This window comes from Hemicordylus capensis, chromosome 4 (assembly GCF_027244095.1).
Source record: "Hemicordylus capensis ecotype Gifberg chromosome 4, rHemCap1.1.pri, whole genome shotgun sequence".
NCBI lineage: Eukaryota > Metazoa > Chordata > Lepidosauria > Squamata > Cordylidae > Hemicordylus > Hemicordylus capensis.
In genome coordinates, this window is record NC_069660.1 from 88,698,114 (window position 1) to 88,722,680 (window position 24,567).

The 24,567-nt window shown below is 43.2% G+C and overlaps 1 protein-coding gene across 1 annotated transcript in view; it reads right to left on the reverse strand.

Annotated features, from left to right (window-relative positions):
* Nucleotides 1–13,588, reverse strand: part of LOC128325304 (cytochrome P450 4B1-like) — a 42,808-nt gene extending 29,220 nt beyond the window's left edge. The window contains exons 1-6 of the mRNA XM_053250959.1: nucleotides 13,541–13,588; nucleotides 13,078–13,222; nucleotides 6,719–6,763; nucleotides 3,302–3,429; nucleotides 1,593–1,723; nucleotides 1,359–1,510 (exon numbers count right to left, since the gene is read on the reverse strand). Coding sequence (XP_053106934.1) covers nucleotides 1,359–1,510; nucleotides 1,593–1,723; nucleotides 3,302–3,429; nucleotides 6,719–6,763; nucleotides 13,078–13,195 — 574 coding nt within the window. The 5' untranslated portion in view covers nucleotides 13,196–13,222; nucleotides 13,541–13,588. The remainder of the gene's footprint in view (nucleotides 1–1,358; nucleotides 1,511–1,592; nucleotides 1,724–3,301; nucleotides 3,430–6,718; nucleotides 6,764–13,077; nucleotides 13,223–13,540) is intronic.
* Between the last annotated feature and the right edge of the window lie 10,979 nt (nucleotides 13,589–24,567).

Here is a 24,567-nt window from a genome sequence, read left to right on the forward strand (position 1 = left end):
CAGCAAAAAGCTTAATCCACCCCTGCCCCCCACACCCTCCCAGCCCACCCAGGACAAACATGTGAATTCAGTTCATCCAAGCCATGTTTCTTTTACTCAACAAATCTCTTTTTGTTTCAGGGGCAATAATAAGAGTCAAAAAGCCTTCCGTGGGCCCCCTTGTACTTCAGTGGGCCCCAAGAGAGTTGCTCCACCAGCATCACATGAAGGCTACAGAAAAAAATATGGTCTCAGCAATCAAAAGCAGGTCCTTCTGAGGGGCCTGGCAGCTACCCAACTATGCTGACTCTTGATGCTGATAAAACAAACCCAAAAGGTGGGGTTAAACTATCCTAAAAGAGAAAAACACCCCAAATAATAGTCAACGACACTCATTTCTGGAGGTAAATGTACATATGCTGGTGACCTCCAGGCTTGACTACTGTAATGCACTCTACATGGGGCTGCCTATGTACAACTGGTACAGAATGTGGCAGCCAGGTTAGTCTCTGAGATAACCTGAAAGGACCATATAACACCAATTCTGAAAGAATTGCACTGGCTGAAAATATGTTTCCGAGCAAAATATGAAGTTCTGGTCATTACCTATGAAGCCCTGAACGGCTTAGGTCCAGGTTACTTAAGAGATTGTCTTCTTTGTCATGAACCCAAATGAATATTAAGATCATCTGGGGAAGTCCAGTTATGGCTGCCACCGGCTCATCTAGTGGCGACTCAGGGCCAGGCCTTTGGAATGCAGTCCTGGTCAAAACAAGAGCTTCTCCATCTCTGACTGCTTTTCAAAAGACCCTTAAGACACACCTGTTTTCTCAGGCCTTTAATTAAAATTAATTTAAAACTGTTTAATTGTTTTTATCGTGTGGAATTATTTGGTTTCTCTCTGTGAATTGTTTTCTAATTGCTTTTATTTGGTGAAAGTGTTTTAATTGTTGTTATATTGTAATCTGGCTTGTGTATACCACCTAGAGATGTATAAGGTGGTATATCAATAGTGTGTGTGTGTGTGTGTGTGTGTGTGTGTGTGTGTGTGTGTGTGTGTGTGTAATGTTTAGAGCCCCTTTCCCATACCACTTCATAGCCCCTACACAACAATATTATGGGAAGGGGTTCCAGCTTTTAAAAAGATTTCCAGGTCAGTTTGCTGCCCAGCACCACTGACTCTCAAAGTCAAGCAACAGATACAGCCCAGAATTCCTGGCTCTTATCCACCAGCCATCTTTATCTATTTCTCTAATAGTATTTCTCTAATAGTACCACTCACTAGTTAGTCACTATCATGGCAAACTAAGTCACAGAGTGCGGTAGATAATTTCCTTGAACCTTATTTGGGAGAAGGAGAAGAATGTTTTGAGAGGTACCTGTATGCTGATGCGCCAACTTGCAGGCTTCCTTAAAGCGCCATCCTGATGGGCATAGGTAATAGAGGTCATTTTGAAGAAATGCAGAGGTAGCTCTCTGAAATACTAGTAGAGTCAGATCAGACACAGCTTTGACATAATAAACCAGTTCTCTAAAGGGAAACAAACATGAAATACAAATTAAGGAAATGCCACCAAGAACACTCCACCGTAGTAGAATTTAACAGTACTGACCTGTCCGTCTGGCAGTTGCTCTTGTAGCTGAAGGCAGATTTCATGATGCTGTCAAGAGTCATTAAACTGACATGGTCAAACATCTCCAAAGATGTTGTGGGATCCTTTGCAATCAGCTTCTCCCATTTATCCTAATGTAGTAAACAGAGATGAGACGCTTTCTATTGCTTAGATGGCCTGAAAGCGAAGCACCTGCTCTTAAAATGAAATTATTTATTTTATTATGTTGGTCCAGGTGTGCTCTTGGCCCCTTTAAGGGGGTCAGTTGGAAGCACCAGGGACAGGCCTCAGAGCAAGAGGAAGGGGTTAGCAGCATCTGGGTCCTCCTCCTTGGCAGTTCTGTACTAGGGATGGCTCCTCACCAGGAGACGACAGCTCTCCCTTCTGCCCCTCATCACTGGCCAAACCATATTTAAAGGCGGCTTCACACTCCAAACACCCAAGCCTCACCCGACCCGTATCCTCCCCCGTGTGTTTTATTTACCCCTTCAGTACAGTGCTTTCCTTCTCCCCCCTCTCTCCTCTCTCCGACCCCATCCCTGCCACCGGCTTGGCAACCACCTCCATCTGCCATGCCCCCTGGCATCAGGGCTGCCTTTGAAGTCTGAAGCAGTCCCAGGCGGATTATTATGGAGGCAGTAGGTTGTGTGTCGTGTCAGCCATTGCATCTAGGCAGTGTCTATAGAAGCCCACAAATTTTATTCATTTCTTCTCTGAGTGCGTACCAATGTGAAGTATCTTTGTGTAATATGCATTACACCATGCATAGGATGTACATTGGTGCAGTGCTGTGTAACCATGCTACAGGATCTGCACCATAAATGAGTATAATTGGTAGTGTGATCACTCTGATTACCTGCTTCATGTTAGGAACATTATCGGGTCATTTCTTGCTATTCTGCTCCTAATTTTTAAAATGAAATATGCAGGATTCTCATTAGATATGCTCAATTTGCACCTGATCCCCAGTTTTCTTTGTGCTATATTGCTCTGTATGAAGTCTGGAATACTTGTGCTCAGACTGCAGCTGAACACTATGCAGTGTAGAACTGGGAAAGGAATCTCAAATTGCAGCTGGCATAAAGGAGTCTTTGGAAATGGAGAACAAAGACAGATTGCCCCGCTTGCCGTCACGTGCAGATATTAAAGCCGTGCAGCACCATGGGAGGAGCATTAGGGAAACATAAAGTTCTGAAAAGGGAAGGCCTTCATGTCACTGCAAAGAGTGCTGACTCTTCTGATTGGTACTCCACCACCTGCCCCATAAAGATGTGCATAAAAATTGGGTTAGGACTTACACTTTGCTGCAATAAAGTGTATGGGAGAAGAGCTGGTCTTGTGGTAGCAGGCATGAATTGTCCCCTTTGCTATGCAGGACCCACCCTTATTTGTATTTGAGACTACATGTGAGCACTATAAGATATTCCCCTTAGGGGAGGGGGTTGCTATGGGAAAAGCAGAAGATTTCAAGTTCCCTTTCTGACATCTCCAGATAGGGTTGAGAAAGACCCTTGCCTGTAACCTGGGAGAAGCTGCTGACAGTCTACATAGACAATACTGAACTAGATGGACAAGTGGTCTGATTCAGTATATGGCAGCTTCCTATGATTCTATGTTCCTAATTACAGGTATACCCTATACTGTTAAGTATATTAGTAGAATTGAGACCTATGATATCACTTGTACAATCTGAAAAATAGGCTACTTACCAGCATAACTTTGGTTGAATCCGCTATTTGTGCCACGTAGGGTTTCAAAATATCAAAATGGAAAGCTGGTGTTAACAACCGCCTATGCTGGTGCCACTTGGGACCGTTTAAGACAAGGAGTCCTTCCCCTATGCATACAAATAGCAAATTCTTCTTAAATCAGCAGATCACAATAAACTAATGTTTGTATTATACCCAGATTGACAGATGTAAGAGCTTGCACTCAAGACTGCTTATTGGGATTGTGCATTGACAAAATGTTTGGATTGAACGAGGTCTGATACGATTCTGAACAAATACATCAGGTTGATGTTGCATCCAAGGCTATCCTTCCTCATCAGATCAGTCTGATATCTTGGGATGGAGGAGAGGCATATCTAGTGGCAGCATGGTGGGCTCGTCTTCTCTCTTTTAACTCTTTAACTGCCTCCACAGACAACAACAGTGGGGTTTAAAAACTCTGCTTTCCTTCTCAACAGCCAGCTCATAATGCTCCAGGAAAAGAAGCAATGCCATTACAGTGTGTCCTTTCCTTTGTGCATGACTGGGGGTGGGGTGGTAGATGTCTGCCCTTGTGAATACAGAGTATGTACATACACCATTGTCAGTGATGGCTCCTTCAGTGCTCTTACCACCAGTTGCCTTTCTCCAGTCTCAGAGTAGTTATTCCAGGGTTACCACACAAATAATTGTTAATTGTCTGTGATCAGTCACAGGTTACCATTTCTCTATGGACTATGAATTCCATCCTGCTTTTGCTTGCATGATACAAGGGCAAATTAATTACATTATTTACCTGAATACAAGATGACTTTCAATTTAAGATGACCAGAGGCGTAGCAAGGTTGGAGTGGGCCCAGAGATAAGATTTTTTAAAATGCCCCCCCCTCACTGAAACTCATGAAGTAAAAAAATCTTAAATGAGGCTGAATAGTGGTAACAAAAAGCATATATATATATATATATATATATATATATATATATATATATATATATAAAATAACATTTATTCAATATTATTTATTACTTATATAACAACAATGTGGTAAGAGGTTGAACCCCACCCCCAAATTGCAGAATGATACATAATGAATTATTACCTAATTCAGTGATTATAGCCAACAACTTCCATGTTTTTGTAAAAACAGGAAGGAAGGTTGCAGAGTATTTAAAAAACAACAACAACCCCTCAGTTAAATAATTCCAGCTCCTATATTATTCAGGAGATTAAACTATGTTGGCCTTTTCTTAATATCTGTGCATACAGGTGCATATTAGGATTTTCCCAATGTCAGTTAAACACAGCACATAGTTCTGCTACATCGTTTAATTTCACATTCCACTGATTTAGAGTCAATTGAGAATCAGAATCCTTGCTTGTGACACTTTAAAAAGTCATGCTCATAGCTTCTAAAATCAGTTGGTTAACTGAAACTCCATTTCCTACTCATCATCAACCATATGTTATGTTCTTCTGGTGGTGTGGGTTCCACCAGTAAGACAAAGTACATGAGCACCAGTCTATACAATTAGTGGTTTGAATGAAGAACTGTCCATATTGTTCGGTCTGACAATAGCCATGCCAAGGATATCCTGCATTATGAGGGTGAGGGGTGTTTCTTGATATGGTTTCTGTCCCTTGCTGGTCACTTCATTGTCTGGAAGTTTCTCCAAGGTGGCAGCTAGCCACTCCAGAGGAGTCAGAGCAGCAGTGGCAGGCCAAGACATGAATGAGTGGGCTAGGAGCTCCCCAAGCAGCCAGATGGTAGAATGGGGGCGGAGAGCAGGGTCGGCAACACAAGATGACGTCAGTCAGCTAGTGCCAAGGGGATTGGCAGGGTGGCTAGCACAAACAGTCAAGGAAAGAGGCAGGAGGTGGAAATGGGCATGGCAGGGGCAGGAGCAGAAGGAAATGCCTGAGGAGATGTACAAGCTAGTAGGGCAGAAGGGAGTAGCCAGGACCAGATGTTTGACCTGTTCCCCTTTATTTAATGCAGGCTCAGCCAGTGATGAGAGCAGACCAAACCCAGAGGAAGTACAGGACACTCGGCAAGGGGCTGAGCTCAGTGGCGAAACAGCACAACAGGAGGAGGGTGAACTCAACCCCCTCTCCCTGTGTCCGAGGCCCAGCCAAGACTAAAGGGAATAAGGAAGGACTTTGGGGCACAGCCTGGTCTCTCAGTTCAGACTATATGGTTAATATTTCATACATGGAGTGAGCCAGGTTCCTCACCTTCAATGTAATTTGAATTCCTGGTGACAACTAACGGGATAGGTCGGGGGAGCTTGATAGTCTGTCAAGCCCCAGCTTAACTATTTTCCCCTGTAGCGTAGGGAGAGCATAGGCAGCCTGCGTTTGGGCTGCCTGCCTTCCCCAATCCAGCAGCAGCCTCCCCCTCCCAATGCCCCCCCCAGCAGTGCACCTTCTCTTTCCACCTTTCTACAGGGCGCCCCTTCTCTCCCTGCCACACATGGCAGTGGCAGAAGTGGCAGCTGAGCGGCAGGTTGCTCCCTCGGGGAGGCTGCCGCTGCTGCATGTGCAGCAGGGAGAAAAGGGGCACTACATGCGCAGCAGGGAGAAAAGGGGCACTGGGGAGGCCACTGCCAGGTGCCCATTGCAGTGATCGCAGCAGTCCTGATGGCAGCTGTGCATAGATTCATGGAACCCGTGTGCACAATTAGAGCTCCGTCCCTGATTTTTCCATCTATCTCATTCTGAAGCTGAGGATGGAATCTGGGTAAGGCACACTTCTACGTCCCAGCTGTGGCTTGACAGACAATTAAGTGCCCCCCCTTACTTTGCTTTTTATAAGTACATGAGTGCAAAACGGGAGTGGTCCCAGCTCCCAAAACTTGGTAGGATTGCAAGATACAAGAATAAACTTTGGTGCTGCATTCTTTGCTTATCTCCTGTAGTCAACGCAGCTGGCCCACACCCACAATATGTTATTTTCAGATGTGCTTCATTATTCTCCTATACCTCCCAAGTCCCATCTAAGAATGATTGTGTGTCCTAAGTATACTTTTTAGGGATGAAGTCATCCAAACTTTGAAAGCAGAATGAAAATTTTCTAAGCTGCATAAATAACATTAGGGGTTGGGTGACAGATCTTAGGAAATTCTTAAGATGATGATGATTATTTTTACATTTATATCCCGCTCTTCCTCCAATGAGCCCAGAGCGGTGTACTACATACTTGAGTTTCTCTTTCACAACAACCCTGTGAAGTAGGTTAGGCTGAGAGAGAAGTGACTGGCCCAGAGTCACCCAGCTAGTTTCATGGCTGAATGGGGATTTGAACTCGGGTCTCCCCGGTCCTAGTCCAGCACTCTAACCACTACACCACGCTTCTCTACTGCTATGCATATGAAAAAATAATAGAGAGAAATTGCTCATAAATAAATGTTTACACATACCAATCCAGGGAATCAAGCACTGATAGGTGATCTTAGCCTTTGGATCTAGAAAATAAGAGAAGTGAAAAACTTCAGTTGGAGTTAAGAATTATAATCTACAGCAAGTCTGGACATCTTAGTTCATAGTGGCATTTTTAAGAAAGAACAGAAATCTTCTTTTTTATTCCCATTGCAGACAAATACAAAAACCAAATGTCAAAAACCACACCAAATTCCAAGTGTGTGTGGAGTAGGGGAAACAGAAGCACCATCCACAGTTGAGAAACTGAAGGAACAGCAATTGATGCCCAGTTAGATTGTATACCCAAAAGGAGGAAAGGTACCACTAAGTCCAGGAGGATGCTAGCATGGCTAATAGGTAATGTCAAGGAAGCCATAAAAGGGAAGAAAACTTCCTTCCAAAATTGGAAGGCCTGTCCAAATGAAGAGAAAAGAAAGGAACACAAACTCTGGCAAAAGAAATGCAAGGTGACAATAAGGGAAGCAAAAAGAGAGTTTGAGGAACATTTAGCTAAAAGTATCAAGGGGAATAACAAAAGCTTCTTTAAATGCATCAGAAGCAGGAAACCTGACAGGGAGGCAGTGACCATTAGACAATGAGGGAGTGAAAGGGATTATTGAAGAGAATATGGAGGTTGCATAGATGCTAAATGAATTCTTTGCATCTGTCTTCATGGCAGAGGATACTGAGCATATATCTGTCCCTGAACCAGGCTTTTTGAGGATGGAGGCTAAAGAACTGAGTCAGATAGAAGTGACAAGAGATGATGTTCTAAACTGTCTGGAAAAACTAAAAACTAACAAATCGCCAGGGCCGGATGGCATCCGTCCAAGAGTCCTCAAAGAACTCAAATGTGAAATTGCCAACCTCCTTGCTAAAATATATAACTTATCCCTGAAATTGGGCTCTGTACCGGAGGACTGGAAAGTAGCAAATGCAATACTGATTTTCAAAAAGTCAGTTCCAGGCAAATTGATGGAAAACATCCTCAAGGATAAAACTGTAAAGCACATAGAAGAACAGGCCCTGCTGGGAGAGAACCAGCATGGATTCTGCAAAGGTAAATCTTGGCTCACCAACCTTTTGGGTTCTTTGAGAGTGTCAACAAGTGTGTGGATCAAGGTGATCCAGTTGACATAGTATACCTGGGCTTCCAAAAAGCTTTTGACAAAGTTCCTCATCAAAGACTCCTGAGGAAACTTAGAAGTCATAGGATAAGGGGACAAGTACATGTGTGGATTGCTAACTGGTTGAAAGACAGGAAACAGAGGGTAGAGATAAATGGAGAGTTTTCACAATGGAGGGAAGTAAGAAGTGGGGTCCCCCAGAGATCTTTACTGGGGCCGGTGCTTTTTAATTTATTCATAAATGATCTAGAAGTAGGGATAAGCAGTGAGGTGGCCAAATTTGCAGGTGATACCAAACTCTTTTGGGTAGTGAAATCCAAAATGGATTGTGGGGAGCTCCAAAAGGATCTCACCAAACTGGGTGAGTGGGCGACAAAGTGGCAAATGTGGTTCAATATTGGCAAGTGTAAAGTGATGCACATTGGGACGAAAAACCCCAACTTCAAGTATACGCTGATGGGATCTGAGCAGTCAGTGATTGACCAGGAGAGGGATCTTGGGGTCATGGTGGACAGCTTGTTGAAAGTGTCGACTCAATGTGCAGCAGCTATGAAAAAGGCCAATTCCATGCTAGGGATCATTAGGAAGGGGATTGAAAATAAAATGGCTAATATTATAATGCCCTTATACAAAACGATGGTGCGGCCACACCTGGAGTACTGCATACAATTCTGGTCACCACACCTAAAAACGTACACTGTAGAACTGGAAAAGGTGCAGAAGAGGGCAACCAAGATGATCAGGGGCCTAGAGCACCTTTCTTCGCATTTTAAAATTTTATTGGTTTTTATAATATCTTAACAATCCAATTACATTTAACTAAGTAAATATTGACTTCCTGCTTACCAGTCTGTGTGGTTCATGTTAGCTATACATATAAACCATTGCTATAGTAATTCAAAACATATATACTCCACACTGCAATGCGATTTTATCCTACCCAACCTGCTGTTATTATTAAATGTCAAACCCTGCTGAAAGGTCCATGTTAGAAAAATAGTTCTTTAAATAAAGTAAGAATGGTTCCCAGCCTTCTTTGAAACATTCCAAGTTTTCATCCCTTATAAGTGCTGTAAGTTTTGCCATCTCAGCATATTCCAAAATTTTTATCAACCAGTCTTCTTTTGAGGGCATTTTATTGTCTTTCCATTTCTGTGCATATACTATTCTAGCTGCCGTGGTTGCATACATAAAAAATGTTAAATTTCTTCTTTAAAACTCTCCTTGACTTATTCCCAGCAGGAAGGATTCTGGCCTCTTAGGAAATGTCATTTAAAAAATTTTCTTCAGCTCATTATATATCATATCCCAAAAGGCCTTTGCCTTCCTGCATGACCACCACATGTGGAAAAAGGTTCCTTCACATTGTCCACATTTCCAACATTTGTTTGAAACATTTTTAGACATTAATGTTAATTTTTTCGGTGTCGAATACCACCTGTACATCATCTTATAATAATTTTCTTTTAAAGTATAACATGCAGTTAACTTTATATTAGTTTTCCATAATTTTTCCCAAGCTGCCATATCTATATTATGACCCACATCTTGAGCCCATTTTATCATAGTCATTTTAACCACTGCATCTCTTGTCTCCTCCAAAAGCAACAACATACATCTTAGATACTAATTTTTCATCATTTTCACACAACTCCTTCTCGAATCTCAACATTTGATCCTCAAATCCAACTTTAAGATCCTTCTTATAAATTTCATTTAGCTGATGATACTGAAACCAGTTACTAACCAAATTTTGTACTTCAATTAGGTTTTTTAATTTACAGCCCTTCTCTTGAAAACATAGCAAATCTCTATAGGTACCCCATTCAGATTGCATATTTGTCTCTTTACGTGCCAAAGCTTCAATCGGGGATACACATAATGGAGTTTTAGATTCCAGCCATTTTTTGTATTTTACCCACACTCCCATTTGACTCCTTCTTACATAGTGATTAAGAAAATCTTTATGCACTTTGCTTTTATTGTACCACAGATATGAATGCCATCCAAACCTTCTATCGAATCTTTCCAGATCAAGTACTCTGGGATTTCTTAACGTTATCCATTCCTTTAACCATGTCAAACAAACCACGTCAATCTTCACAACTGAAATTCTTCCCATTAAAGATAAGTTCATTCTAGTCCATCTTTGCAAATCAATTTTTACTGTATTCCATATTTTGATATAATTATTTGAAAACAACAAAGAATTTTTGTTTGTCAGCCAGACATCCAAATATTTAATTTTCTTCTCCACTTTCAATTTGCTTATTTCATAAAATCTATCATTGGATTTCTGGTCCATATTTTTTGTCAACACCTTCGTTTTACTCTTATTTATATAAAACCCAGCCAATTGGCCAAATTGTTCTATTTTTTCCAAGAGCCTTCCGATCTTCTCTAATGGATTTTCTAGAAAAAACACCACATCATCCGCAAAGGCTCTAAGTTTATAGTCCTGTTTCCCTACTTTCGGGCCTTGTATTTGTTCATCTTCTCTCATATTTCTACAGAGCACTTCCAGAACGATTATAAAAAGTAATGGGGAAAGTGGACAACCTTGTCTAGTTCCTTTTTGTATTTTACAATTATTTGATAGTTCCCTATTTATAATAATTTTAGCATATTGCTCCGAATATATTGTCTTAATGGCCCTAATAAAATTATTACCAACTCCCATTGCATCCAGTAGCCTCCACATAAACTGCCAGGAGACATTGTCAAATACTTTCTCTGCATCCAGAAAGATCATAGCTATCTGTTTATCATTGTGTTTTTCATAATACTCCAATACATTCAAGACTGTTCTCACATTGTCTCTTAATTGTCTTTTTGGCAAAAAGCCTGCTTGATCTTCATGAATAGAAGCTCTTAGTACAACCTTCATTCTCCTTGCCAAAATGGCAGCAAAAAGTTTATAATCATTATTTAACAGTGAGATTGGCCTTTAATTCCTGACTTGCGTTGAATCTTGATCCGGTTTTGGAATTACTGCAATGTTGGCATACTTCCAAGACTCCGGCATCTTTCCGCTTTGCAAAGTATCATTCATCATCAATCATTGCAAAGGCTGTAGTAATTGATCTTTAAATGATTTGTAGTATGAAGCTGGTAAGCTGTCAGGCCCTGGTGCTTTATTAGCTTTGCTTTGGTTTATTACTTCCGTTATTTCCATCATTGAAATTGGTGCATTCATAATTTCTATATGATCCTTAGAAAGTTGTGGAATATTTTGTGTCTTCAGAAATTTATCGATTTTTATATCTTCTACTTTGTTTCCCTTATATAATTCAGAGTAATATCTGAAGAATTCCCTTTTTATTTCCCTTTCATCATAAGAAAGCCCATTTTTTGTTGATATCTTGGATATGTGCTTATTCTTTTTCTCACTGCTAATTTTCCAAGCCAATAACTTGGAAATAACTTTCCAAGCCAATAACTTGCCTGGTTTGTTTGCAAATTCAAATGACTTTTGTTTCACATATTTTAAATTCCATTCAATTTCATTTAATAGCAACATAGAGAGCTGTTGCTGAAGCATTTTAATCACTTGAATAGTCTTCTGCTTGATACCAATACCAATACTAACTTCTTCTGTCCATCCAAGCCAAACACAGATAGCAGTGTTCCCTTTGTGAATGTGGTTGCATCTTTGGGGGTATATCTGGCTTGTTGTGTCTCATAGTGCCTACACAGGTCAATCCCTTGCTCAGGAGAGCCTCTGCCACCTATACATTGGGGAAAATGTTATCCCTTTAAGGGGAAGGGGTCCCAAGTCCCTTCCTCTCCAACTGAAGAAGGCAGTTTATCTTTCCCCAGGGAGATTAAAAGAGGACCCCCACAAGGGGAATATAGGGATCTTCACAGCCAGAAGAGACAAGTCATTTTTCTGGATGTTTAAGACCAATGCAGCAAGCAGATTCCCCCTAGGGAGAGTCCACTTGCTAGTTGTAGGCTCACATCCAATGGTGGTGAATGGGTTAGAAATGGAATTGCTACCAGGGGGAGTCCCCATGACAGCCCTTTTAAATGCAGCGATTGCAGACTACAAGCAGAAAGCTTCCCATGACTATAGGTGTAGCATCCATTGGACAAATGTGCCTGGGCCCAGAGGGTCAGAGGCCCCACAAGGGGCCCACAAGCAGAGGCCTCTTGCCTCCTGGACGTCCTCACAGTGATCTGGGGGGCTGCCCTACCACTGCTGTGCTGTTGCCTGCCACCCCACCAATATTTCTCATCTTCACTGTTGGAGGGGGGGGGGGTGCCAAACAGAGCAGGCCACACACACACCCTGTGACAGCAGCGGTAGGTGCTGTGGCTGGTTGGCCTCTCCTGCACGCCTGCGCAGTTTGAGTATGGACATTGCATGGCTGTGACATCATGTAACAGCAAGGAGGGGGCCTCTTACCTGCCCATCCCTGCCCCACCACTTTCCCCCCACCAGCACTCTCCCCAAAAGCATGGGCGTGGGGCTGCAGCATTCCTCCTCCCATGTGCATCAGCCATTTGCGTGGCAACAGTGAACGGGGTTGCTAAGAGGGATGCTGCATCCCTGTGCTTTTTGGGAGAGCGCCGGTGGGGAGAAAGCGGTGGGGCAGGGATCAGCAAGTAAGAAGCACCCTCTCTGCCCCTTAAAGTAACTCCCCTGACCTCTGAACTGGCTTCAATGCCAGCATTTCAAACTGGTTTGGCACTCCAGAAAAGGAGCACTGAACTGGTTCTGTACACATCCCTACAGGTTGACGACATGAGCGGAACAGATCTTACTGGGCTGCAGCCTGGGTGGACTAAGAAGAAGGAGTGGTTCTTATGCCCCAAATCCACAGGTTGGGAAACCGCGGTCGAATGATTGTCTGCAGCATGACTCACAGCTTCAAAGATTAACCGCAGCTTCATCTACCCAAGGTTTCACACTATGTCCGAACTGGGCCAGATAGAATGAGAGACTGTGCTGAGAGATGACTGAGCCTGAAGGCACCTGTGTGATTTAGGGGTGTCTCTCTGAGGATGTGATATGAGGTAGCAGCCATGCTGCCTTGTGGGAGTGCATGCTGGTTGTCTCCACCTGGTGTTCAACGTACATATTTGTAAATAAACCAAACATCACCAAGACACCCTAAGTCACCAGTGGATTTCTCCTCCAAAAGAAACCAAAACCCAGTTAGCACTTGTAGCTTTTCACTGCTCAGGGAAGTGGGGGCATATACCAATCTTCAATGAAATGCACTTACCTCCTCTTCCAAAAACAGTTTTGGCATAATCGGGATGGGTGATAACTAAGATAGGTATATATCCACCAAACCATCTAGGATAAGCATAGGGGAATTTTTCTGCCCAACCCCTCATCATGGTCAGTTCTTCACTGTAGCTGGTGATCTGCAGGGAAAGAAGGGTCATTCATTTTCATCTGCGCAGTGTACGCCTTTTGCCTCATAGCACCAGCTGCATCTGTTTCTTGAGAGGAATGACCTCAGAATGGTAGTACATATGCTGGTAATCTCCAGACTTGACTACTGCAATGCATTCTATGTGGGGCTGCCTTTGTACATAGTCTGGAAACTACAGTTGGTACAGAATGCAGCAACCAGGTTGGTCTCTGGGTCATCTCAGAGAGACCATATCACTCCTGTCTTGGAAGAGCTACACTGGCTGCTGATAAGTTTTCCTGGCACAATACAAGGTACAGGATATTACCTATAAAGTCCTAAACAGCTGAGGCACTGGGTATTTAAATGAACATCTTCTTAACCATGAGCCCCACTGCCCATTGAGATCATCTAGAGAGGTTCGTCTGCAGTTGCCATCAGCTCATCTGGTGGCAACTCAAGAATGGGCCTTCGTTGCTGCCCCAAGGCTTTGGAATGTGTTCCCTGTTGAAATAAGAGCCTTCCCATCTCTAACAACTTTTTAAGAGGCAGTTAAGACACATTTATTCACCCAGGCTTTTAATTAGATTTACAGTTTTTAACAGATTGTACAGTTTTAACATTGTGTTAAATTCTAAATCGTTTTAATGTTCTGATTTTGTTTTAATTTGTGGTGTGTGTTTTTTAAATTTTAAACTGCCAAGAAACTGCCATAAGTTGACCAGGTAAACTGCCCCCTAATTTTGTGCCCCCTCTCTGAACTATGGGCTCATGAGGTCATTCAGATCATTTACTGGATCTGTATAGCTTGGTATCAAGAGGCTGGAGAGAAGACTGCTTTTGCCCTGGACCAAGATCTTGTACAAAGCATGGAACTGGGATAGTAATGGTGAAAATGTGGGCCATTATAAGCCTGGGTTTTTAAGGTGCCTGATTTTTCTGGTTCTGTTTTGTTGTAACAGATGAATGGGGGTACTCCTGCTGGAATTTAAAACATGGTTACTGATGATCATATCATACAGTAGGGAAAGGCAAATGTACGTGGAGGAGACAATTGGGAAGGGACAATAACATGATATGAAGGATGTCAACAATATGACATGGACATAGGAACATAGGAAGCTGCCTTATACCGAGTCAGACCGCTAGTCCATCTAGCTCAGTATTGTCTACTAGGGATGAGTAAAACGTTCTGTCCCTGAAACAATTTGTGCCTGAAAATGGCCATTTTGGGTGATTTGTCAACAGAACAAATCACTTGATTGCATTTCCAAAAAAGATTTGCCCCAGAAACGAATCACCCCTGCTTCGGTGCCGAAGTATTTGTAGTTTCAGGACTCCATTTTGGAACGATCTCTGAGTCTCTCTCTGCTTTCTGTTTCCTTTCCGTCTCTTTAAATTGCCCACACTTCGTAGGCATGATCTGACCAGCTGATGACTCCCTCTCCTTGTTCCACATTGGCTTTTCTCCCTGTTGCCACTCTTTGCTGACCCCACATTGGCCAGGGGAAGGGGCAAGGCGGGGTGGGAGTTCACGGAGGGCTTTTCAAGTCGCCATTCTGCTTTTCTGTTTGAATGTTCAACAAACTGTTCTTTATATTGCATGCCTCAAGTTGCTTGCCATGATGATGATGCCGTGCCATGCCATGCCAGCCACCACCATTGCCTGTGCCTGCCTTGTTGTTAGCCTGAGCCCAGCCTGCTACTGCATGCCAGTGTGGGAATGGCTTGGATCTATCTGTTTTTTTGTTCCTGGGAAGATATTTCTGCCCACCCCCTTGAGAGAATTGTGCCAGCCTGTGATGTTTCTGTGTGTCTGCCAGCCACCAGCCCTGGTGAGTGAGTGTACCCAACCTCTGGAATTCTGTATTCTTTGGGCTTTGGGGTTGCAGCAGCGGAGAGCGGGGTCTGGGGTTGCAGCAGCAGAGCGCGGGGTCTAGGGTTGCAGCAGCGGAGCGCGGGGTCTAGGGTTGCAGCAGCGGAGCGCAGGGTCTAGGGTTGCAGCAGCGGAGCGCAGGGTCTAGGGTTGCAGCAGCGGAGCGCAGGGTCTGGGGTTGCAGCAGCAGAGCGCGGGGTCTGGGGTTGCAGCAGCAGAGCGCGGGGTCTGGGGTTGCAACAATTGAATTTAAAAAGTTGTCCCTTGCTAACCCATGGGGCACTGGGTTCTGTTGTTTTGGAGGTGTTCTGAGTGTAGATTCTCTGGTAGCATATGAGATTTTCAATGAGAAACCATGAATCCACTCTCATTTTCTATTGCTACCAGAGAATCTACACTCAAAACACCTCCAAAACAGCAGAACCTAGTACACCATGGGTTATCAAGCCATGGGGATGGTTGGCATCCTATGTGCACTATGCCACCACTCTCTCTGGGCCACCCAAGTGCCCCACAAGTGGAGTTATGGTGCTGCTGAAACCCATTATTCCCTCTGGGGAAAATCTTAAAGACACATAAACTTTAAAAAAAATTAAATCAACCCTTTGCCTATTTTTTTTGGAAATTTGGGTGGTAGCCTCCACTCATTAGACACTACCACCCCACCCCACTCTTTTGGCCCCAGGACCAATTTTTCTGATGCAAATCGATTCAGATTTGGATAAATTCGGATCCAAAGGGCTGATTCGGATTGGTCAGATTCAGACACAAATCAAAACAGGGGTGTTTCGATATGGGTACAAGTCAAATCACAAAAAATCATTTCATGCACACCCCTATTGTCTACATAGACTGGCCGCAACTTCTCCAAGGTTGCAGAAAGGAGTCCCTCTCAGCCCTATCTTGGAGATGCCAGGGAGAGAACTTGGAACCTTAGATACTCTTCCCAGAGCAGCCCCTTCCCCTAAGGGGAAAACCTTACAGTGCTCACATGTAGTTTCCCATTCAAATGCAAACCAGGGTGGGCCCTGCTTAGCTGAGGGGACAATGCATGTTTGCTACCACAACATCAGCAATCCTCCCATGAAGGCTTTGATGAGTATGCTGCAAGAAAAGTCTGTTCAGAAAGTTTTGTGTAACTACTAACTACTACTTGTGTAACTACTAATAAAACCACTCCTTGTAATCAACTAGGCTAACTGGAATAATCACATTCGCTTTGAAAATAGTCTCATGAATGCTACTAGCCTATACATGCTTACCTTCGTCATTTATGATCTTTTGAAAAGAACATTTGTAAAATTGACCCCTGCTGGCCTTGAGGTGATTGTTACTTGCCACTGACAGACAGGCAAGTGTTTGTTTATAAGTCCAAACTTGTTGCCTGAGAGTGAGTTCTAAAATATCTATAGCTTGGGTATACAATCTGCAGAGTATACTGCAGTTGAGCTGTGCCAATTCCACATGATGTACATGGTTATGGACTTTAGAGCATAACCATGCACATCAAAACAGAGTAGGACATTCTTTGATAGAGAACTTCAGTGGCACTTTGGGACTCAAAGTGCTCAGGGACTGAAAACTGTGACAGCTGATAGAGAAGTCTGATATGCAGAAGTGGGTTTCTAATATAGAAGGAAGGCCTGCTGCTTACCCTAACTCCTCCCTCCCTGAAAAAAAAAGAATGTATGTAGAGGAAGTTATTTACTACCTTGCGGGTGCTTTTACTCTGCTTGTTTTTGTTTTTGCTCTGTTTGAACAGAATTTCTCATAAATCTTTCTAATGCATGAACAAACACATCCAATTGACAGATTCAGCTAAATCACCAAACAAACATACAAGATTCCGTGTAATATACTATAATAAGCCTAGTAAAAAGTCTTCAAATGTTACAGGATGAATTAAGCTATGTCTTGATTATGCTCAATGTTGTCCTGTACCTAGTGGGGTATATCTAGGCTGGGGTAGCCAGGGCATGTGCCCTGGGCACCACTTGAAGGGGGTCGCCAATGCCATGCTGCTTCCCACCACCTCCCCAGTTCGTGGGGGTGGTGGTGGTTAAATTTTAACCTGTAGCCCCTTTGAGGGGCTTCCTAAAGGCCGCCGGAGGGGTGGGCCCTCCAAAGGTTCCCACTCCCCCACCAGCCAATTAATTTATTTCTGCAGCCCTTCCCGGGCTGATTTTTGAGCCCATTCAGGCCTGCACAGGTCAGTGCGGTCGCCACGCATGCTCAAATGGCCTCTGTGAGGCCTGGCAAGGCTTAGGACTTCACAGGGACCATTTGAGCATGTGAGGCAGCCATTTCCCCCCCCCCCTAATAAACAGATTTATAATTTGACTTCCCGCGCACCTCTTTTCGTGATACCAACTATAAATTTTACCCTTGTTATAACATTAATTAAGAAACGAAAAACACAAATTTAAACCTTCCACCACCATTAAACTGCCCATCCTGCATTTCAGATTTCAAATCCTGCTGTAAGATCCATAGTGGGAAAATAATTCTTTAAATAAACCAAAAAAGGTTTCCAATCTTCCTTGAAGCGTTCTAAACTTTGGTCTCTAATCAATGTTGTAAGTTTTGCCATTTCTGCATATTCTAAAGTTTTTATCAACCAATCTTCTTTTGAAGGTAGTTCGTTAGTCTTCCATTTCTGTGCATATAATATTCTGGCCGCCGTAGAAGCATACATAAAAAAAGTTAAATTATTTCTAGAAATTGCTCCTTGTGTTATTCCTAGCAGGAAGAATTCTGGCTTCTTAGGAAATGTCACTTTAAATATCTTCTTCAGTTCATTATATATCATGTCCCAATAGGCCTTGGCCCTCCCACATGTCCACCACATATGAAAAAAAGTACCTTCAGTATGCCCACACTTCCAACATTTGTTTGGAACATTTTTATACATTAATGCCAGTTTTTTAGGCGTTAGATACCATCTATACATCATTTTGTAATAATTTTCCTTCAAAGCATAACAAGCAGTAAATTTTAAATCACTTTTCCATAGCTTCTCCCACGCTGCCATTTCTATATTATGTCCAACATCTTGAGCCCATTTTATCATAGTTGTTTTAACCAATTCCTCTCTAGTCTCCTCCAAAAGTAGTAATTTATACATTTTAGAGATTAATTTTTGTGAGGCAGCCATTTTTGGTGGTCATTTTTACAAATTTGTAGCATAGGATGGGCTGTGGTGGTAAATTAAGAGTCCAGCAGGAGGAGGGGAACTTTTGCAGACCCACCACAGCCTTTAAGAAGCCCCCCCAAAGGGGCTAAGGTTATATATATATATTATATATATGTCAATGAGAGCCGCTGCCCATCAGAGTAGACAATGCCAAGCTAGATGGAGTGTCTGATTCAGCATAAAGCAGCTTCCAATGTATCTAAGTTGCTTCTGTAAATCTTCAGAAAAGCCAACAGCAGTGGCGTAACAAGGGTGGGGCGGGTGGGGCGGGTGGGGCAGGCAGGGCACGTGCCCTGGGCACCATTGCAGGGCATGTGGTGTCAAAGGGGGCGTGGCCTCAAGCTCCAAAGAGCCAGAGCAAGGAGCTTGAGGCCCCTCCCCTTTGCATGTGATATCTAAGGGGGCGTGGCCTCAAGCTCTTAGGAGCCTGAGCAATCTCTTCCGATTCATTTGAGGGCTTGCTTTCAGGCAGCAAACACTGGCAAGTGCTGGGGAGGGGGAATCCTAGTAACCTGGGCAGGGTTGCTTGTTCCCATTTGCAAGCACTGCAGCTGCCTGCCCTGCTGTCTAGTCCTATGTTCTTGCTGCAAGTCCTGACCCACCCCAGAGTCCAAAGTAAGTAAATTGCCTGTGCCCTGCCTGCTCTCAAGTAGTCTCAAGGAAATTATATCTGACTGGTGCTTTCTCAGGCTGATGCTTCCCCCCTGCCCCCGCAGAGGATGTTTGTTTCTTTTTCAAAATGTATACAATAAAAGAAATGTAAGAGAACTGCAACAAACTAGTTTTTCAGGAGAGGCTGAAAGGGTTAAATGAACAGAGAGTTCATGCCTAGAGAGGTCCAGAAATGTGAATGCTCTCCAGGTTCCATCCTGTCCCGCCTCCTTCTTGTTTAAAAAAAACTTGTGTTTGCATTTTCCAAACTGTGAGCAGTTGTGGCTTGCAGTTTGCAAGGCAGGAGGTTTTTCAATGGAAATCCTGCAAGAAGAGGGTGAGTTCAAGGAAGAGAACGGAAGCCTTGACTGTATCGAAGAAGGGAAAACCCATTGCTGGTGGGGAAAAGGAAGGAACAGGGCTGCAGATCGAGTGCTCAGCTGCAAAGGAGGAGAGAGTGCCTTCCTTTTAGTTGTATATGGAGGAAGGGAATTTTGGTAGGTGCAGCTTTTAAACTGAGAAAGCTGATTTACACTTTCATTTTTATGAATTCAAAATTCTCTACATCCAACACATTGTACTAAATAGCCATTTAGCTCTAAAAATACAAGATGTTTGCAATTGATGTAAACATTTGCTTCTCTCAAACTGCCAAAAATTTATATTCAGTGAAACAGAATTAAAATTAACTAATTTACTTTGCTGAATTAGATATTATTCTGAACTTCATATGATTTTTTTAAAAATTGAAATGTAAATAGTCATTCAGTTAAATAAAGCCAGCTTTACATTTATATTAATGTAATTTCATTTTAAAGGAACAGGTTAAAATTAATCTAGATTCAAATTTTGTGTGTTCAATATTAATCCAAGCAAATTGATCTAGATTTAGATTTTGAAACATAAATAACACACCTAGCTTGCTTCCACTAAGAGTAAAATTCAGTAGAAAGTTATCCATTAACATAGGAGATATTCCAGTAGAACATGACCCTGTTCTGGTCATAGGGAAAAGAACTGGGTGTGTGGGGCTCTGCTTCTTAAACACTGTAATTTGCTTATCCTTTAACTTCCTTGCAAATATGATAGTTCCTTGCATATAGAACAACATATAAAAGACCTTGCTGTAGCCCAGGGTCTCTGATGCACTTCCGGCTTTATTGTATCTGGCTTTATGCTTACATTGTCTGCGTTTCTTGGTAAATGGAATATCATTTTATTTTATTTATTTAACATATTTTATACAACCCAAAACTTATGTCTCTGGGAGGTTTACAACAAGATAAAAACACATATTTTATTTATTTAACGTATTTTTATACTACCCAAATTCTTTTGCCAAATTCTTGTCCATTGCCTCACCCAGAACTAGTTAATGTGAAGCAAAATTTCCTGTGGGGATGTCATTTTTGTAAGAAACTGTGCGGAATAGATACATATGTATTGATCACTACACATGGGTTTCTGCACAACACCTGCACAGAAGAAACTTCCATGTAGAAAATGTGTCTCTTGTAAATTGACCCTATATTTTCCATCCATGACTGAGATATCTGAGTTAGGATATCTGAGAGTCAATAATAAAAGAACAGCACACTGCTTGTGACAGGAAGGGGCAAATTACAATAATTTCTTAGTCTGGCAAGGGCTGGTTTTGGCGCTGGCAGAACTTGGCTGTCTTCTCCTGTTGCAAATTCCTCTGTCAAGTGTGGCAAACTAATGTATCCTCCTCCCTCCTGGTGCCAAAGTAAGCACTCGGGTGGTGAATGCACATATACCCCATCATGAGCCAACTGTCATCACAAGACAAAGGCTGTCAGGAATTTGGGCAGGTGATTCTTTAGGACAAAGTCATGGTTTTTAAAAAGCATGAGATGAGACAGAAAATGACACTGGAATCCTCACATAACTCCTGACTGTTGTTCTAAGTCTTTAATAAAAATGGCTCATGTTTTCAGGTTTTGATCAACAACCATGTCTAGATGGTACAGTGTTCCTTTTAACAGGGATTTCCAGATGTTGTTGACTACAAGTCCTATCATCCCTGTTTGGACAGGGGCGCAATTTCAGTGCTTGCCCTAGGCGCTATTTTCCCTAGATATGCCTCTGGCCAACAAGCATCAAAATCCCAGTGTATGACTATCAGAAGTTTTATTCAGCACTTTATGGCTTCTGAGTTATTTATTTTTTAAAAAAAATATTTTTCAAATATCTCTCCGGCCAAAAGGAATAGAAGGGCACTTCTAGACGTTATTTAGTCTGGAACTGTGATACTGTGTTTATTGGGTACATGTGTGCGCTACACAATGTAGTTCTCCATCCTTTGTCAGCTTGTACTGTTGAAGGAACTGCCTTCGGGATGATTGGACAACACCCCCAGTTTGGGCAAATGTGGGGAATTTAGATCAAAAGGGGAGACAGTTCCAAGCAGTTTTAATTTGTGCAAGTGTCTGTACTCAAGAAAACTGGCTTGGGAGAGAGGTTTTAATTAACAAAAGGAGTTTATTGTAAGAAAAATTAAAGTAGTTTTTGCTACAGTAAGAATGCAAACCCTACAAGTATCTTCACTCAAAGTCTGAAGAGCTTGTGATAGGCGGATCCACTGCAGTTCCAGCCTACATATTCATTAAAATGATGTAGTATAGCCCTGAGGTGAAAGATTGGACTGTACCACTTCAGGGTTGGTAAACCTCTCCTGTATTCTACCAAAAGAAAACAACAGGGCTCTGTGGGCGGCAGGAGTAGAAATTGACTTAACTGCATACTTTACCTTTACCTTTTGCTTCAGGGTGCATGTGGGAATCAGGTTTTTGAATGTTTTTGAGCATCCTCCTTTCAAGTTAGAGACTAAAATGTGGGAGTCCATGAGGCTATTCACACGGGCCACCGAAATCGGGCTAGGGGAGCTTAGCCCGATTTCAGTGGACCGTGAGAACCACTGGCCTCGCAAGTGAGTCCGGTGTCCTCCAGGGGGTTAACCCGCCAAACTACCCCTCCGCTTAAACCAGGTTTGCGGAGTGAGTGCTCCACAAACCCGTTTTTAAAAAAATTGTGAGTTGCAGTGGTGCGCCTCCGCGCCACGGCTACTCATGAGGGGGCTGAAAAGCAGCCTCCCAGCCCGGGGGTATCTCTAGCATGCCCTGTGTGCTCACGCAGGGCATGCTGGATCTTCCGAGATGCCACGCGGCCCCCGAACTCCCCAGCCCCCGCCGACTCCATAATGGAGCTGGCAGTCGTGTGGGTAGCTGGTTCGGCTGTCCGCAGCTGACTAACGGGTCATCTGCAAGGAGAGCAGATTAAGCCCACTCTCCTCACAAACCCCATCTTGGCGGTTCCCAGATCGTGGGAACCACCTCCATATATGCCACCCCGAGTTCCTTAGAAGAAGACTGGAATACAAATGTAAAAGATAAATGTCAAAGTAATTATTTCTTTGTTTCTCGGTTGTTGAGTGCGGGGGGTTCTCAGACATGGGTCCCCAGGTGTTAGACTACATCATCCATCACCCATGGTGGGGGGTTTTGTCTGTGGATGATGGGAGCTGTAGTCTAGCAGCATCAGAGGGCACACATTTGAATATCTCTACTGTAATGAATTATGATCCCTGTAGGGATCAATCATGGATGGCTCAGTAAATAGGGAGGAGACAATTTTGGAGACTGTTGGAAAACCCAGTTTACTGCTGAATTCTTACAGGAAACTTGTGCTGATTTTGTGTGGGAGTTGGGCTTGTTTTTGTATTTCCCTTCTAAGTTACTTTTTTCCCACCCTACTGGAACCAAGCAGTTTTTATTCTAAGTTAACGTCAGATGTTTGGACAGAGGCGCATTTTCAGTGCTTGCCATGGACACTATTTTCTGTAGATATGCCTCCTTCCTCCCTCCTTTCCTCCCTCAAGCATACCCCACCCCATCCCCATCATTTTGCTTACCTGGTGGACATTACCATACAGCCAGTGGCTACGAGGGCCTGGGAAATTCTTGAAGACTTTGAGCAGTGCTTGTCTCTTGTAATACAACTGGATAATTTTCATCAGCACATAAACAAGACAGATTCCCACACCGGAGAGCAAGAGCTGGGAAAAGAGGTCTGCCATTCTCTCTGTCATGAATGCTATGATGGACTCTTTAGAGTGGTGATAAGCATCGATTTCCTTTTCAGCATGTACAAAAATCTATTTTTTTTTTTAACCTGCATAAAAGTAGCTGCTGCAGCCAATAAGCAAACACACACCTAATCTGAGGTGGAGCTATTGGCATTGCTCCCAGGGTAACCTATATTTCTTAATCATATTATGATTCATATATCATCTACATTTTGCCCTACTTCAGTTAAGAGAGTTATAAACAAACTCTGGATAAAGAGGGCAGGTATAAAACTTCACACTTTGCTCCTTGCATCAGTTAATGCAAATTATGTATTAGATTATGTGTGTGTTTATGGCTTTAAACAAACATTTGTTTAATGTTCAGAGTAAAGGTCTCATTAGGCATATGCTTTCTCAGTGGCGTAGCAATGTTGTAGTGGCCCATGGCTAGCTTTTTTGGTGAGGGTCACGAAGGTGAGCAGCGGGTGTGCACAGGGGCCTGTGGAGGCAAGCAACAGGCCTCTGATTATGCATCAGGAGATGTATAGTAGCTCCCCACCACCTTTCTTGGTGGCCCATGTGCTCTGCACACATTTGTACAATGTTCAATCCACCCCATATCTAAGCCTCTTGACTAATCTTCATTTGCATGGCTACCTCTTCTCTGTAGCAATGAAGGTGAACAACTTCATTAAGTGGAATACTAAGCCTTTTCTAGAGTCTTTGAATGCCCTAATATTTAATGATGAAGAAGTCGCTTATACTAAGGGCGGCAACTTAATGAGGCACAGTGAGGCCATTGCCTCATGCTGTGGATTATTGAATGCTGTGCCAGTGTTGCTGTCTAACTCAGCAGCATATTGAGAGAGTGGTTGGGGAGCGAGAGGAAAGGAGTGGGGGGAGAGTCCTCTGCACTGCCCCATCTGCTCTAGTCACCACATGGGGTCAGCTGGCATGCACACATGCCTAGCCCACTCATTGTGGGGAGAATGAAACAAGGCTAAATGGGACTACACTACTTCACTTCTTCATCTCCCTTTTCCATTGAAGCTTCTGTGCTGCTGCTCCACTCTCCTCCTTTTCTTCAAGTGGCCTAGAAGAAGTGACAGCGCAGTACATTGGTCCCAATGGCAGATGAAAATACATCAGCATGGCAGCAGCTGCTTGAACAGCTGCATGCCAATCGCCTACAGTAGCAGTGGAGGCAGAGGTAGCACCCACTCACTTCCTCCTCTCATCCTGAGTCCAGTTAGAATGGTGCTGGTGGCAGTGGAAACAGCTGCCGAGCTGCAAAGCAGAGCTTCCACCCATCAGGGAAGAGCAGAGACAGCCACCTGCCATTTGGTCTCCCAGCCATTCCCTACTGACCAAGCAGCTGCTCAATAGCTTGATGGACAGCCCAATAAGATAGGACGGGAGGGTGTGGGGGTGGCTGTCCCCTCCATTATGATGTCACAAGCCCCTCAATTCTCCATATGCCAACAGAAAGGTGCTTAGAGGAAGAAGCAGAGAACGCCATTACACACTGCTTTTAACCCCTTCAGTAGT